This window comes from Numida meleagris, chromosome 9 (assembly GCF_002078875.1).
Source record: "Numida meleagris isolate 19003 breed g44 Domestic line chromosome 9, NumMel1.0, whole genome shotgun sequence".
Classification (NCBI taxonomy): domain Eukaryota; kingdom Metazoa; phylum Chordata; class Aves; order Galliformes; family Numididae; genus Numida; species Numida meleagris.
This window is the reverse complement of record NC_034417.1, coordinates 10,933,418-10,950,220: the sequence shown is the minus strand read 5'-3', so window position 1 is coordinate 10,950,220 and position 16,803 is coordinate 10,933,418. Positions and strand designations below refer to the sequence as shown.

At 39.3% G+C, this 16,803-nt stretch overlaps 1 protein-coding gene and 1 long non-coding RNA gene across 2 annotated transcripts in view; one reads left to right on the top strand and one right to left on the bottom strand.

Moving 5' to 3' along the window:
• The window catches only part of LOC110403610, a 38,828-nt gene extending 28,982 nt beyond the window's left edge, over positions 1–9,846 (bottom strand). Inside the window, exons 1-2 of the long non-coding RNA XR_002441756.1 lie at positions 9,758–9,846; positions 9,571–9,687 (exon numbers count right to left, since the gene is read on the bottom strand). This is a non-coding gene — a long non-coding RNA (uncharacterized LOC110403610). The remainder of the gene's footprint in view (positions 1–9,570; positions 9,688–9,757) is intronic.
• The window catches only part of BNC1 (basonuclin 1), a 72,369-nt gene continuing 65,329 nt past the window's right edge, over positions 9,764–16,803 (top strand). The window contains exon 1 of the mRNA XM_021407055.1: positions 9,764–10,139. Within this exon, the coding sequence (XP_021262730.1) occupies positions 9,771–10,139 (369 nt within the window). The 5' untranslated portion in view covers positions 9,764–9,770. The remainder of the gene's footprint in view (positions 10,140–16,803) is intronic.

Below are 16,803 nucleotides of genomic sequence, written 5' to 3'. Positions count from 1 at the left end.
TTCTGGCGAACACAATAGTCTCGGCACCACTAATACAAAGCACCTGAAAGCAAATCTTTGCTGAGTTCCTCTTGCATTGAGTATTGTCATTTACATTTAATCTGATGTTTTCTTCTAGTTTCTATGGTTTAATGCCTTCTTACTTTAGCAAGTTGTAAAATATTTTAGGGAATTAAGATCCTATAACAACAAACATGCTATTTTTCATTAACAAAGTGGACAAACACTGGCAGAAACCAAGGACTTTATGAGATTTGTTTATTAGTTTTAGTTTCCTTTTTTTTTTCCATTGTGTGTGTGTGTGTCAGGAAAAACAGTACTATTTTAGTAGCAATTTCGTGGAAGCCCTGTTCAAACACAGGCCTCCGAAAGTATGTGCTAATTCTCTTATCTGGTGCTTAGCCAGTAGATGGGGCTAGTAAAGTCACATGAAGGAAGGAGAGAAAGAGCGTAATTCGAAAAACAAATGAAAGACTCTAAGTAGCAAATGAAAGAATAAAGTTTACTTTACAGCTTAGAAGAGATTTGGAAGCATTTAAAAATACAATAATCTACGTGCATGTGGTGGAGAGTGAACTAAAGGCGCTGAATATATTCATTTCTTTTGTAAGGGGCTCGTCTTTCCAATTTTATTGCATGGAATAGATCTCTCCCAGACAATTAGTCTCATTTATGTCAGTGTCATACTTTAAAAGTAAAATCTACTAGGAAAAAAGAAAAAAAAAAGAAAAAAACTAAAGGTTTTGTGATTGGATACTCAGCACTAAATCAGTATAATTTCAGTGTTTTGAATTGCCATGAGAATAGCTGAGTTCCCATCAAGTTAAGTCTTGCATAGATAGCAGTCGTGCCTCTCATTTCCTAATGATGCTGCCATCACTCCCTTCCCTGTTGACTATTGTTCAGGTGTAATTAGAATGTGCCTGCAGATATTCCATCCAGTCTAGCTTCTGTTTGTAAATTATGTGCATTGTAAGGCTTATGAACTGATTCATGTGTTAAAAATCCACAGAAGAATTCTGAGGAAAAAGCTAAGGCATGACAATATTATTTTTCAGTAAATAAAAATAACAAAGATAGCTGCAATTTCAGTTACTTAAAATGGAGATTTGGGCCCTTTTCTCCAGCTCAGACGAACCTGCTTTTCAAACAAAGGACAAGTGAGCATTGCCTGAAGGCTGTCAGTTTGCAAGCAACACAGCCAGTGAGCAATTTATTTACTAAGGGCAGAGGAGACAGGTCATTCAGCTGCACATTTGACTCAGGCACAAATCCCAAAGAATGCTGTTAAGGACTTCAGGTTTTCTTGAATTGCTCCAGACCTTACCCAAACTATACTGCTGGAGTAATTTTGTTGCTGAAGTTGACTTGACAAGTGATACAAGCAGAAGAGGTTTCTTGCTCTAAAAAAAACAACAAAGTTCATCTGCCCACGGATGTGAAATTGCATAGGACATTGAAGAAAACATATTTAAAAAGTCAGAGGAGAAAAGAAGAATGAGGTCATCATGCTCTTTTAGCAATCTTGTCTGTCTCTTTATCACTGAGCTTGTTTATTAGTTTTCCACATACCTTATGACTGGAAGGTTAGGATTAACACCAGCTGAAGGGTATATTGCCCACTAAGCATTCAGACTGCCCTGCAGCTGAGATTTGTCTTTTTATAAGATTTAATCTATCAAAAATTTTACATGATTTCTAAAAAGTTTAAATTCTGTATCTAATGTTTTTCCCTAACTTCAAAATAATTGGCTTTCATTCCCCAGTTAGTTTTTGTATACTTAGGTGGGCTGAGATAGAGAATTTAATCCAATAAATCTGCAAATAGCAAACTATTAGACATAAGACCAAACCGTAACTTTTCAATAGCATTCTAATTTTTACCTCACTCTAGAGCTGAGAAACATGGAAATGCTGGTACTGGTACATCAAAGCATTGGAAAAATTTAATCAACGGCACCTTCAAGCTATTATGCATATCAAGTGGCAAGATAAAATCATGAATAACAAAGTTCTGCAAAGTGGTTGCACAAACACTGTTGAAGCAATCTTATAAAAGCGCAGTTTGCTGGACTGGACATGTCCTCTGCACGGAGGACACCAAGCTCCCAAAGGAAAAAATGTGTAGTAAACTTTTAATGTGTGAAAGATCAAGAGACCGACTGAGGCAGAAGTAAAAAGATGCCCTGGAAAAAAAAAGAAAAAAGAACCTCACCCATTGTGACACAGGTAGCAACACATGTGGCAAAGAAAACATGTTGGCTGTTGGCGAGGCCTATTAACATCTGCTGCAGAAAGCCTGGAAGAAAGACATGCAAGCCAAGAGGAGAATAGGGGAAACTGGCAAGCAGAGAGAATGAGAGATGGGAGCACGTGCAGAGAAGCTGCAGAAGCGGCCAGCAAAAATGATCCCAATGTACGGACGCTGATGTCACACAAACTTTGCTTCTTCATCTCCAGAACAAAGGTCATAAAAATGACAATGACAACTTCTCATTCAGAGCTCCATGCCAACCCCTAATCTGTAGTGCAGCAGCTAATGTTATTCATGGAGCTGGACAGTCTTGCCTAAAGAGAAGCAACCTAAAAAAGTCAGCTCCATTTAAAAATGTGGGTGGGGTGAAGTACATGGGAAAGAGGCAATCATGAAAACGATCCATAAGGAAGTTTCTTGCTTCTAAAAAAGACTTGGCAATAAGCGATTGGGGATTTTCTGATTAGGGAAAGGTCCTTGCACTAAAAAAAATAATAATCGGAGAGAGAGCATCTACACAGCAGATTTGAGAGAGAAAAGGTTTAAAGTAATCGATTTTTATAAGACTCGTAATTTATTTTTTATGTTTTCTCCTTCTTTCCCTGCCATGCTGGCTACTTTTCTTTGTTACTGAGCTTTGGAGACTTTTACTTGCACAGGAGGCATGAAAGGACATTAAGTTCACGTCACATCTGTGAACATGTTGCCATGTCAACAGGCAATACTTTGTGGCTTAATTATTGATTGACTCATGTTCCTTTAGGACATAACACAAGCAATAACAGCACACTGAGCAGCTTTTCTAACTTAGGTACCTATTTATGTCATGTAAGAGGTGTGGCATTTCAAACCTAAGTATGGCTAATACCTGTATCGGAGTCACATTATAAAAGACCCTACTACAGTCATCTTGCAGGAAGAAAGTGATGGTCTCACACATAATTACATTAATCACATTGATGAAGAACTAGGATTAGAGCTGTTGTCTTCAAGATCAAAATCTCTAGCCTGCACAACTCAAGCTAAAGAAGAGCTCTTTTAGGTAACGAGTGGATTAGTTCCTGCAGTCACTCAGTCATTCAGCACGTTAGACATAGCAACAAGAACAATTTATTTCAAGGTACGAACTGTGAGGTAGGGAAAGGTATGAACTTACAGTGTGTAAACTAATCTGTGTTAACTATTCATATGTATACTGTTTTCTTGTGCTGGGTACAAGGTTTCTTATCTCATTTACATTGAGCAGCAAGCTACCTAAAATTACACTATGTTTACCAAGATGTAAGAGCACGTACAGTTAAATCACGCAGTTTCAGGTACTACAAATTCAACGCCATCACAAGTATTTGTTCCCAGTCTACGTGCCAGTTATGTGTCTACATGCACAAAGTAAGCAGACTGCATTCAGGCAGAGAGGAGCACTGAAAAGTTCCAAAATCTCTCAGCAAAGTGTGCGGAAGAGAAGCACAGTTTGAAGGGAGAGGTAATATTTTTACTGTGATGGATCTAAATCCATTTCACAGCACAGTAAACTAGGACTATATGTAGAATTCTTAGGAAGTCTCCTTTGCAAGAGTCACTTCAGATCCTGTATTGCAAGTGTAGTGAGGCAGGATTCTTAGGCACTCAGAAACAAAGCAAAAGGATAGGAAACCTTCTGCAAAGTAAAAGGCATGTCGGAATGCAAAATGGATCTCTAGTATAAAACTAATTTTTTATTTTATTTTATTTTAACAGTTATAGGCAGTGCCTTCGAAAATTTCACCTACCACTTAAGACGTTAAACTTTGTATGCTGGGAAGTGAATGTACAGAATGAGTCAGTCAGCATCTTGGAACATCCTTTTGATGTGTGTGGTCATGCTTACATCTTGCAAAGTTTAGTATTTCAAACCCAGGTTGTACACATAGTGGCTCTCACACTCAATTTATCACTGCTCTACCATTATCTATATGCTATAGGTCCAAAAAAAGCACTCTTTGCCACTCGGTTCTTTTATTGTAACATATAGAAACACTTAAGATGTGGTCATAGCTTAGAAAGTCATACTTGAACCAAGCAAATTTCAGTTAGGAATGTTGCACCACTTTTTTGCAAGATCTTTTTATTTCATGGAGAGCTAACTGTTCTAAACAAGTTCTAAGTCATTTCTTACAACTGCATATCAAATTTATACTGCAATATGCACTTGTACAATAAAGTTTATGTCTGTATTTTGGTTAGAATGTGTATTTATTTGGAAATATATTCAACATTTGTTGGCAATATTTGCTGTACGGTAAATGATTTCATTGTTTGCAATTTACTGTTTCCTGTGAAGTATCATCTCTAATTCAGAAAGCTGGTCTAATGACTAAGAAAATGTGTTCACTCATCCGATCTACTGATTTTACTCTGTTGCTGAGACTAAGTTTGTCCAGACCTCAGAACCTCCTCTACATGACCAGGAAAAGAATACTTCCCTTCTTGTTGTGTTCTACACTGTCTACTTGGCCACAGTGACAGTCTCCTAACATACACAGTACTTTGTACACTGAGACTACAAATTCTGTTAGGACTTCTTAGCACTACAAATGAATGATAACGAGCCTATCATCATTTCAAAACAGTATGTCTATCCAAGCCACGTATGTAAACAAGTTATCCTGATACACAAAAGTGCTGCAGCCTTATAAATTCTGCTTCTCCTAGTCCATAAAAATGATATTTTAGCTCCTAATTGTTCTTGCTTAGAACTGCTTTGCAATTTAATAACCAAACTTTTCTCCTGCCTCTTCACTCCCCTCTCTTTAAGCATTAATCTCTGGGGTAAAACACTGTCAAATGACTCCTGAAAATCTAAAAACGTAATGTCCACTCTATGCCCTATCTTGGCTGTGTTATCTTCAAAGAGCTTCAGAAGACTAGTGAAGCATGCCTTCTTTTTTCCTAAACCATGTGTGTACAACTAATCAAACTGAAGGATGCTTTTACTAGATACTCCTCCTAATCTGTTAAAATTCTTTCAAACATCTTCCCTACAGATGAAATTAACCTAACTAGTCTGTAACTCCACGTGCTAAAAACTTTATTGCATGAAGTTCAAAGTTAAAGAAAATAATGATACAGAAGAGCATATAATTTGTGAGGGCTTGACATACACAGCTAGTGTAGCTGTAATAGAGTCAGAAAAGTCTTTGTTTGCCTCAGAGTACAGTACCTGAATCACTATGTCATAGTGACTCAAACGTTCTTTCTAAACACTGGTATTACACTGACCATTGGTTGGCTTTGAGGAAGTCCTCTTACTGCTTAGAATTTCTCTGCACGGATGTAGAGGAGCACACAAGGAGTCTCATTCATAATTTGTACAGCCTGAAGAAAGCAAAATTCCCAACTGCTCTTCTCTTGCTAATTTAGCTACAGACATTGTCAGTGGAAAGGAAGAGAGGCATAGACCTGCTCCTTTCAGACCTGATCAGGACAATCACGTGTATACAGCAGTGGTCACATGAAATGTTTTTTGCCACATTATCTGGATTCATAGAGCTTGATATTACCCCAGAAATAAAATCCTTGAAAAGAATATGCATATATTTATACACCTTCATAAAAAGTAGCATTCATTGATACTTTCTTTGTTATGCCATCTTTTTTCCATCTTCTATGAGGACCAATGTACAAAGCAACAATGCTACTGTCAGCCACAGAATAACAAACCAACAATTTGTTATTTCATGAAGTTCCTGATTTCACCAGTTCCACTCATATGTACAGCCCCATAGACTGCAGAACCTCTCTGCTGGTTTACGACAAAGACTGCAGCTGGGATGGCATTACTAACCCATTGTTTAGCTGAATGACAACATAACTTTACCCATTCACTCCACAGTGAAGGTATGAAAGGAAACAAGATGAAACAGAGGTTAAACAGCACAGTAACACTTACTGCTGTATGCTTAGACTGTTTGTTTCTTTACAGTTGGTCACACATCCGTCTTATCTGGTAGATGCGGTGAGCCAAAATGCCAGAAATGCAAAATTGTATGAGGTCACCTTGGCATTAGTTAAATTTTCTGCTTTGGAGAGACCTCATTGCAGCTTCTCAGTACTTAAAGGGACCTTGTAAAAAAGATAGAGACTGACTTTTGCCATGGTCTGATAGTGATAGAACAAGGAGGAATGGTTTTGAAGTAAAGAGGGGAGATTTAGATTAGAAGTTAGGAGGAAATTCTTTACTCAGAGGGCGCAGTGAGGACCGGCACAGGCTGCCCAGAGAAGCTGTAGATGTCCCATCCCTGCAGGCATTCAAGGCCGGGTTGAATGCGGCCCTGGGCAGCCTGAGCTGGTGGTGGCAACCATGTAACCATGTCCTTTATACAGGGACTGGAACTAAATGATCTTTATGGTCTCTTCCAACCCAGGCCATTTTATGATTCTGTGATTCTATGATTTTGATACACTTATTCATTCTACTGAATTTGCCAATTTATATTAAAAAAAAAAAATCTTAAACATTCCTCTACCGAAGTTTCATGCAATAATCTTTATAATTACAGTGGCTTAACAAAAATGTGCAGCTGGCATGGATCACACAATTTTGTATTCCTAGTGGTTAGAACAGTGATTACTCCTTGGTGCATTTTACTAGGATTTTAAAATATACATAACTTACCCGGTTTGCTTATCAAAAGCTATCACCAGTGTTTATTATATAGTTAAAATACAGTAATTATTACTGTGTGACAAGGCTGACTCATTACAGAGTTGCTACTGTACCCTGATAAGAACAAATATTTTCTTTTAATGTAATTCTAAACAAAGTATGGGCAAATGTTGCCTCTGTAGTCTGTAAGAGCATCTGAGTGGCTATGACTGAGCAAAGTTGTCACAGGTTCAGAACAGAAAATAACTAGAGGGTGAAAGCAGTCAGAAGATAATCTGATGTCTCCTTGCCTGGTGGGGTCTACAATGGCAGTGTGTTAATCAGTGAACAGCAAAAGTGAGAATAAAGTGCAGTGATTTCTGGTTTTAAGAAGTGGATGATATGCACTAAATGAAGACTTCAGCTTTGCAAGTCCATGTATTTTCACTTTAAAGATGTATTTAGTCGTAATTTAAATTCAAAGAGCAACAAACAAAAAAAAAAGAAAAGAATATTTGGGTTTCTATTTAGTGTTGTGCAATACAAATTTCTACATGATTGAAAAAAGTGTTCCAAACGATTCTTGATAGAACCTTACAGATGTGCGGTTCCTCACATTTCTTCCTTTGCCAAATGGAAAAATTAACCATGAGTACTATGTACCTATTTGAAAGCCTGTTGGTGTATTAATCTGTCACATCATCCAGCTGTAACTGTTGCCCATGGAGACTTTCTTAGACAAAATGGGTGACTTGATGCCTCTTCTTGTTACAAAAATTTGAGATGAAATCACCCATATCAGTGTGATTCTTATTGAAGGAGCAGTTTCATATGACATGTGGCATAAAAGAATAATTCTCATGATATTGTTGCTCCTTCTGATTGTTTTTCTTCTGTACATCCTCAGTATTCAGGATGTCCTACGTCATTTACTTCTGACCAAGAACAACAGCTAGGAACCCATCTTTCAGTAACACAATTTACTCACAATTTTTCTTAGGAAAAAATCTCTCCCTCAGCTTTGTTCTTCCTGCTCAGTAGCCTAGTCTGAACACCTTCAAGCAAAAAACTCTTGCTTTCTTTTCCAGCTGCCCTAGGTAGGGTACTGAAGATACATCAGTATCCCATTCTTTGGGCGTTCCTGCTCTGAATGATCAACAGTGTGCAATAGGAACACAAAAGACAATACAACTTTTCTAAAGCCTTTTAAAAGCACAGTTTCTAAAAACTGTCTGGAACTCTGAACCTCCTCTGCTACTTTCTGCTGGCTAGCCTAGTTTGTGGAAGTAGATCTATTTGCCTTGCCTGTCTGTCTCTTCTTACTGCTCATGCATCCTTTGATGCAAGAGAAAGAAGAAAGAACTGACGTGGGGATTACAACTCTGACTACACTTCACTCCAGGCTCTCTGGTGAGGAGACTGTTCTTGCTAGCACACACCTCTCCACTTTAATAAATGCATGTTTTGAAGTAAACAGAAGTGCTCATTATGTATTTGCATTCCCAAATATTTATGTTTATATCAAAGTAGCAGAAACCAGTATTCAACAAATACGAAATGGGCAAAAAATGCAAGTAAGCATCTCAAGCATCCCATTTTGATTTACTTTTCATGGAACATCTGTAGCTGGTCTCTCTGTTCTGGTGGCTAGCTCTTTAGACCATGGTTTAACACAACACTGTACTATGAAGGAAGCAGTAATTCACATTCCAGTCCTTTCACTAAATAGAATGAAAACTGTACATGCTCATTCCAAGTATAAAATTAATCTCTTCCTAGGGCTCACTGGACTATTAGCTTCATGATGATTATGATGTAAAACAGGAGAGTCGTGTGTTTCATTTAGACTAGAATGAGTTGTTAGATTTCTGTTATTTATATGCATTTTGAAAGGACCAATTTACTCAGAGAAGAAGCATCATGGCATATTGAACACTATTTCAGTGACTGTGGGATAAGCACTTATAAAAGATTAATATTAAGAAAATCTTTTATGATGTGTAATTCCCACATTTCTATCACAATACTAAATATTAATAAAGAGTAGTAGTAACTTCACTTGCAAGATTAAATCAATATGACATTTTCCCCCCAAAAATGCTTGTTTTCTGAAGTTGAAACAACACTTGGAATTCAAGAATTTCAGTATGGGTGTTATATATAGATCTCTTTTTTGATTAAAAAAAATACAAATTCTAAACCTTATTTAAGGAAAGGCCTCATACTACCTCCTCGATTTGCCTGCTGTAATATGCTTTAAGTCCCATTTTTGTCTCATTAGTAGGTTGAATCTGCAAATATTTTCTCCTGCGATTAACTATGTGTATTTGGTTGGTGTATTTAGTTACCATTTTCACTAAGACTCAATGACATTGCAAAGGGCACAAAGTGATTAACAGATTTCAGTTTTACACAGTATATGAGTATACAATTATATAACTGTTGCTACATGAAATAATATACAGTGATCCTTTTTAAGTACACATTATTTAACAAATAATAAAATTGTAAAGGTGTAACTATGTCCTTGTAAACTGATCTTCCTGATCTAGAGCTTCTACTGTAGTTGAAAAGCCACTAGTTACCTTTGCAAGGTGTTTTTCCCCCATGGAACGCACACATGTAACTTGTGTACAACTGAATGAGGCTATAACAGCCTTTTCGTGCATACAGTGATCCACATAATCCGTACCTTGGGCTCAACGTTTCTACACAAGGAGAAGGTATCTTGGGAAGAAGATGAGAAAGGGATAAGCATTCGCCCTTCAGTTCCTCACCACGTGGACAGCCCTCAGAACCACAGAAGCCTCTGAAAGAAGAGGAAATGGTTAATTCTCTTTTCACTCGCCTAAGTTTTACACTGCTGTAAGTTCACATACCGAGACAGGTTTTATGGGGACGCACCGACTGACAGGACGGACCATCTCCCCTCGAAGGCTCCTCACCGCCTCCCCCCACCGCCGTTCTGGAGAGCGCCGAGGCCCGGGAACCCGCGGGGACAGCCCGCTGCTGGCAGCCGTTTGGGCGGGAGGCGGCCCCGCTGCCAGGTGTGTGGGGTGGAGCGGGCCGGCACAGCGGGGGGCGACGGCCGCGCAGGGCACGACCACCTGTCACCGTCACCTGGCCCGGGGAGCAGGCGTTAAATCACAACGGACTGAGCCGCTCCCTTGGAGGGGGAGTACCTGGGTGCTGTCGGCGGCTCGAATTTCCTCGGGAGCTGCCCCGAGCCGGGTACCTCGCGCCTCGTCGGACATGGAGAGTGTAAGTACCACGCTGTGGGGGTTTTGTGCTGCAGCGCTGTGGGAAGGGGCAGCACCGAAGAGGCGCTCCGCGGGGCCGGGCCGGGCGGGATGCATGGCGGCACGTGGCAGCGCCTCAGCGGCCTCGCCCGGCCGAGGGGAACGGGGCGGGTGCTGTGCTTCTCGGCGGCTCGTCTTGATGTATGCTCTCGGAGACCTGAAGGCGTGGGGAGAAGCCAGAGCTGGGCCTGAGAGGCTAGCTCTGGTTTCTGCAACTCAGAGTGTACAAGTTTGCTTCTGCTCTCAGTTTTTTGACTTTTTTTTTAACTTACTTCCAGAGGATGTTATTTTTGGGCTCCCTGTTAGTGTTATGTGTGTAGCTGGTGGTTGACTGCTACCTTGTAAAGGTGCTGACAGCAGCAAGGAAAAGGCTTGATGGTGGTAGCAGGGTACTGATGGTACGCAGTGATGGATGAGGATGCTGGGTGTTGCTCTGCTTTGGTTTTACCACTTCTGTTACTTAAGGCCAAAATCTCAGATTTAGCTTTTGGTGCTGAGGTTGTAATGGGTTACACGAAAGCTCTGTTCCATGAGTTAATGTGTCAGGCTTCTTTCCTCCTGTTGTATTTAGGTGTTCCCTGTGGTGTCTGGGGAGCGCTTTCCTCCTGAGAGGCCGAGCCCTGTGGAGCTCACTCATGAGGAAACCCTCTGGTGATGGTTATTACCCATAGGTTAACGTGCCTTCTTCATGTGCATTGGTCTCTACAAACCAAAAAGGCAAAGAAGGGAAGGTGGAAAATGCTTCCATCTCCCCCCCACACACTTTTTTACATCCTAATGCATTTTCTCTCGGAATTCTTCTCACAGTTCCTTGTGTAGCCAAATCAGCATGTGTTACCTTCAAAAGGTGGAGCCTCTGAAGTGTGAAACCGGCTGTCTTAATTACACCATTTCATTTGAGGTGTGCTTCAGTTGGTCACTGCTTTGCTTTCTTTACAACTGCTTTGAAGGGCAGTTCTGAATTATCAAGTTGTGTTTTTTTTTAATTTTTCAGTGATGCTTCTATTTTTTTTAAAAAAAAAAGTATTAATTCTAGTTTTTTCTGCCATCTCCTTTATTTTAAATCATTGCAATTAAAAAAAAATTACAGGTGTTAATTCTGGTTGGAGCAAGCCAAAACTACAAATGCATGCAGGTTTTAATGCTCGTGTAACAGCAGTCTGTCAGCTGCACGTGCAAACACCCAGGGACGAGAACTTGTGATAGATAAATCACAAAGCACTGCTGCTTGATGTCAGACGCCGAAGGTAGCTTTGGAAGCCTTCAATGAAGTTAATTCTTAGGTGGGAAAGCAGACTGCTTGTAAGTTTTGACCATTTATGACCACTGGTTGCAAACGTGTCACCACCTTGCTAATGCAGAAATCTGTGCTTGAGGAAGCAGAAGAGGCAAAAGTAAGGCTGCAAAACCAGATTTCTGGTTTAGGAATCATGTTTGGACAGTCTTAATTCAGCTCCCCTCTGCGTTGCAGTGCTCACTTCATTATTTATCATTATGCCTTGACTAGAGGACGGTGCTCACGCTACACAAAGAATAATGCTGACTTGTTGGGGATCTTTGCATGACTTCTGTCTCTTTTAAAGGAATAATTAGATTATCATATTATAAGACATAAAATCAAATTGTGGCGCATACGTACGGGGAAAAATTTAGCTTTTCTTGACTGGGGAAGCTTCAGCTCTGCAGCCTGTTATTTTTGTTGTGTTTTTTTTTCCCCCCTAACATGTACTTTAATGCTATTTTTCCCTTAAACAAAACAAATTATAAAACCCAGCAACTTGGTCCACAGAACCGAGGTTGCTGGCCTGAGGAGGAACTTCACACATCAGGTCTTCACCTCAATGGGCTTATTGGCAACAATGAACAGGCTGTTAAATAAGTGAATGGGGGAGAGATCAGGCTTCTGTTCTCTGGGTGGCTTTCAGAACTGTTTGCTGACTGCAGTTCTCTTAGAAATCTGTGTTCCTAAGCTCAGTGCAACTTTGTGTGGGCCCAGCTATTCCAATGCCTCCTGTCTTCTCTAAGGTCTGTCACTTAAGCGTGCTTTTTGTCCTGTGTTCTCCACAGCGGGAGCAATTTCTTAATTTTTTTAATACATTTTTTTAAATTTGTCTATACTGATGGGTTGTTTTGAACATGATGCCTTTCGGAAAGGTATCCTCTCTGTTCTGATACTTGTTGTTATACTGGCCACTTCCTTCATGTACTAGAGGTATTTTGATTAAAATTCATGTTCAGTCCCTTCCTCCCTTGCAGTCCAGAGAACGTGCAGTCTCAATCATTCATGAATTAACCCTTGCAGTATCTCTGTGGTAAAGAAGCATTCATTTTCCCATGCCCAGGAGAGGGAGGAAGGTGCGCTGATTGATGCAGAGGTGCGTAGCAATGGCAAAGCAGTGGGATTTCCATGTGAAACCCCTGATGTCTTATCATCAGTTTGCTTAAGGAGCAGAACTTGCTCCCCAGAGCAGTGCTCTCCCCACCTGTTCCTTCTTCCTCAGTGGCCAGACCTTGTCTTCTGAATTTTTTATCGCTTTCCTTCTTTAGTACTCCATTGTAGAAGCATCAGATGCATAGTTAATGAAAGGAGCTGCCCTCCACAAAGGAGAAGCAACAGTTCCAGGCCTGTTCACCTGAACTTAGTCTTTGTAGCTTGAAGTGTTTTACAGGGGGAACGCTTACATCCTGAAAAGCACACGTTGAACAGTAAGCAATGTGTTGCTGTATTATTTTAATCGTATCCATAAGGCGTTGTTTTGCTAGAAAGAAATAAAATGAGAAGATATCTTAATTTTAAGAGAAAACTAATACTAACACTTTAAGCTAAATCTCAGCCTAACAAAACCTTTAAACCTTTCTTGATTATACAAGATTGGCCTGCTGTCTCATGTTATTTGAAAGGCTTTGTAAGCTGCTCCGAAGTATCTAGATATTTCAGTTCATAAGGTTAATATCTTTGAATGGTGTGATTTTATAGATATTTTTTCCACAAGTTATGAGTTTGACATTTGAAAAGCCTGAATAAATAGAGCACTGGCAATTAGATCTTGCTTATTTATTTTCCTTTGTACTCTTCAGGAAATTTTGACACTCACAAGTGACAACATGTCTAGGGCTGTATTTTAAATAAATATTTCAAATGCATATAATATTATGTGATGGGAAAAGATTTTCATTAGAAGTTGATGCCTCTATCTTTTGCTTTTGTTTTCCTGCTGTTGTTACAAGCAGGTGTTGTACCTTCTTTCCTTTGCAGAATACTCTGGGAAAAAAAAAAATCAATACTGCACCTTTATATTGAACACAGGTCGGTTTCTGCTGGAGAATCACTGGACTATTCCTGTCTTAATTTTGTTTGTACATGACACTTTAAAGTGTCGTTTACAAACACTTCTTAAATGTTTCTAAAATACTTTTGGTGCTATGCCCCCAGTAACATTTACATTTATTTCATCCTGAGAAGTGTCTTGTCATTGTGGGTATTGATTCACACAGTTGTACTTCTTTTCATTTTAGTAGGTAGAGGACTTTGCTTCAGACACTTCTGTATCTTTTTTATTTTTTAAAGTGCAGACTTATGTATCACTACCTTATTATGAATGTACAGACTACTTAGCAGATGATGTCTTGTTTATTTTATTTTTTTGGGGTCTATCCCATATTGCCTCACACTTCCAAAGTCAGCTCTTACACCATGACTGGAACCAAATGTTACTTCCTAGCGAAAAGTAATGTATGATACATGAAGTGTCAGGCAATTCATCAGGAGTAAGGAGGAGATGGCCCTAAGGCAAACAGTTTGCTCTTTAGAATATAATGGTTACTTAACCCTTAACTTGTATTGCACATGTACGTAGAATAAACTTGGGAAAAAATTGTTCTCAAGATACTCATGTGAACCACACAAGTAGATATTAATTCTGCATCCTGAAATGTCAGCAAATTAGAACAAGTGTGCGGCCCACCAGCATCAGTATATACGAGCAATTTAAATTACAAAAACTGAATCTGAGTTAGTTTCCTGTGTGTTCTTGTTACCTTAAGAGTTGTGATGTTATTAGTAATGTGTTCCCCAAACTAGAAAGACTTGCAGTCATGTTCAGTTCTTATGATCAAAGCTCAGCACTGAATGTTATGTTGTTTTCCAACAATATGTGCAGAAGCAATACTTACTTTTAGTGTACTTTCTTCCACAAGTGACATAGAACTGAAATCTGTTGTTTCTAATTGCGTAAAGAAAAACTGATAGTCAACCTGAATCTTCTCAGAAAGCAAATGAGAAGTAGTTCTAGGAAGTGAAATGCTTGTATGTTGGTCAGTAGTGCCATCCACAAACTGAGATGTGCACATCTTGTATGGGAGAGACCATGAAATTGCCGAGATAACTGTTTTCAATTCCACGTGACAGATGGAATGAGGGCTGGGGGTCACTCTTACTCGTGGAGCTGCGACCTCCTGCTTGCTGCTTGTAGCCACAGGTCCTGTTATCCGCAATGCTACATCAAGAATTTTGAACGCAGTTCAAGTTTGTTTATGTATACATAAAATTGATTCTGCCCTTCTATGCGAAGGGGTTTGTGTTCATACTGGCTGATGGATTTTTAGCTTTAGCTCACCTACTGTTCGGTCACTGGGTACTTTTAGGAACCAGTATATGTATCTTGGTGTATTTTTTTCTTTGGAACAAAATTTCAGGAAGAAAATTGTTTTTAACAATGTTGTTCTTTATATGGCTTCTGTTTTCGCATCTAAGTAGCTGTTTTAGACCCTGAGTGAACAAAGTACTTAAGCACATGTGCAACTTTACGCCTAGGGACTGCTCACAAACTTAGAAGTTACATGCAAATTTATGTCCCTGGGACCAGATCAAACCCAGGGAAACAGTTGTAGAGTTTATGGTACGGCTTTTGAATTAGAAATCCTGTTGATTTAAGCCCCAAAGAGTCTGTTTGGCTGAAGGGCGGTTAATGGGCATTTTAATTCCAAGGTTAAGTGGTGTGCTAGGTCTGAAAAAGTGAACATAACAAGCAGAAGTTTGAGAACAGTTTTATTTTTTGCTGAATGTGTTGGAGCACAGTATGGTATGAAAGGAGTGTTGTGTAATGCTAACTCTTCACTTCTAATTCTCGACTTTAAGGAAATACAAGTGCTGATGTACTAATTGTCGCTGCTAGCTGCCTCTCTGTCTCATAGCTATCCAAGCTTTATTAAGCTGGATCAAGGTATTTTCCTCCTTTTTAAAACACGAATAGAGAAGGCAGCTCCCTAGCAAGGCGCAGCACGGAGCCCGGGCTAGTCCCGAAGGGGTTAATGCTGCAGAAGCGGAGACATCTGGCAGAAGCTGTGGGTGTCGGGCGTGGCAGATCCCAGGGCCGTACCAGTCTCTACAAGGGAGCTGTCATGCTGCTGATTTATCCTTCCCTAATGTCACGGGGTATGGATGTTGAAACTGCGGCTAGAATGTGAAATACGAAAAACATGAAGATTATGATTTAGTGTCTGGGGAGGCTCGCTGCTGGCCTCTGTTCACGAGCTGTAAGCACTGGAGGTAGCTTGACACAGGTTACAAAATCTGGTATGTGGCGCAGGGAAAAAAAGACAGGAATATTTTGGCGTTTGGAACTTGTACATATGTTAGTGCACAAAAATGAATGACGGCAACAATGAAATCAAAGGCTGTGCTGATGATATACTATGTTAGAGGCACATCGAAGCTGTGCTTTCTGGTCCTTCGTGTGCAACTAAATATAACAGAGATGAAGAAAGTGGGGAATTAATGTTATTTACAAAATGTTGACACTGTAACAGTACTCAAATGCAAGCATATTGTGTTCATTGTCTGACATCTTTTTGCACACAGAATTAACAGAAAGTTAAATTTTATCATAGACTCGCATCACATGTTTTTGTAATTAAGCTTCCTTTATCCTTTAGTTTTCTTCTGTCCTGACACAGTGAAACACCCAACAACAACAACAACAGCTGGAACAAAATAAGGTCATGGATTTTTGTCCAAATATCCCCATATACTAAATAAGTTACCTGGTAGCTAAGTGAAATGAGCTGATTGTTTCTTTGATGGGGTGAATTATTTTTGTCTCTCGAAGCAATATTCTTTTCTTTAATCTTACTGGAAGGAACACACTGAATGTTGTTAGTTTCCCTGATATTCGTAACTATCTCCTAGGCAAGAAACTGAGACACAGCCCTCAACTTGGCAGAAGTGTAATAAAAGAAGCAGTGTTCACATCTATTGTATAGAATTGGTTTTCCTGCTTCATTATCTTATAGCAAAATAGAAAATATAATTGCTCTTTCGGATGGTAGAACACAGGTGTAGGTAAAGAAGCTGTTCTTGCTGAAATTTTGATGTCATATATGGTATCTAAAATTTTTCTATGTAGCATGACGTTTATAAAGTGTTAAGATCTATTATTTTGGACGTCCTTGTATATATTTGTTTTGCTGATACTTTCAGCATTTTCAACAAAAGTTCTATATTTTCAAAGTAAATTAATTCTGTCTAAAATCCAGCTTTGTAAAATACTGCTTGTTTCATAAATACGCTCAGGACTCAATATTACTTTTATTCTTGAATAAGAATAAACTAACTTATCCAGTTGCTG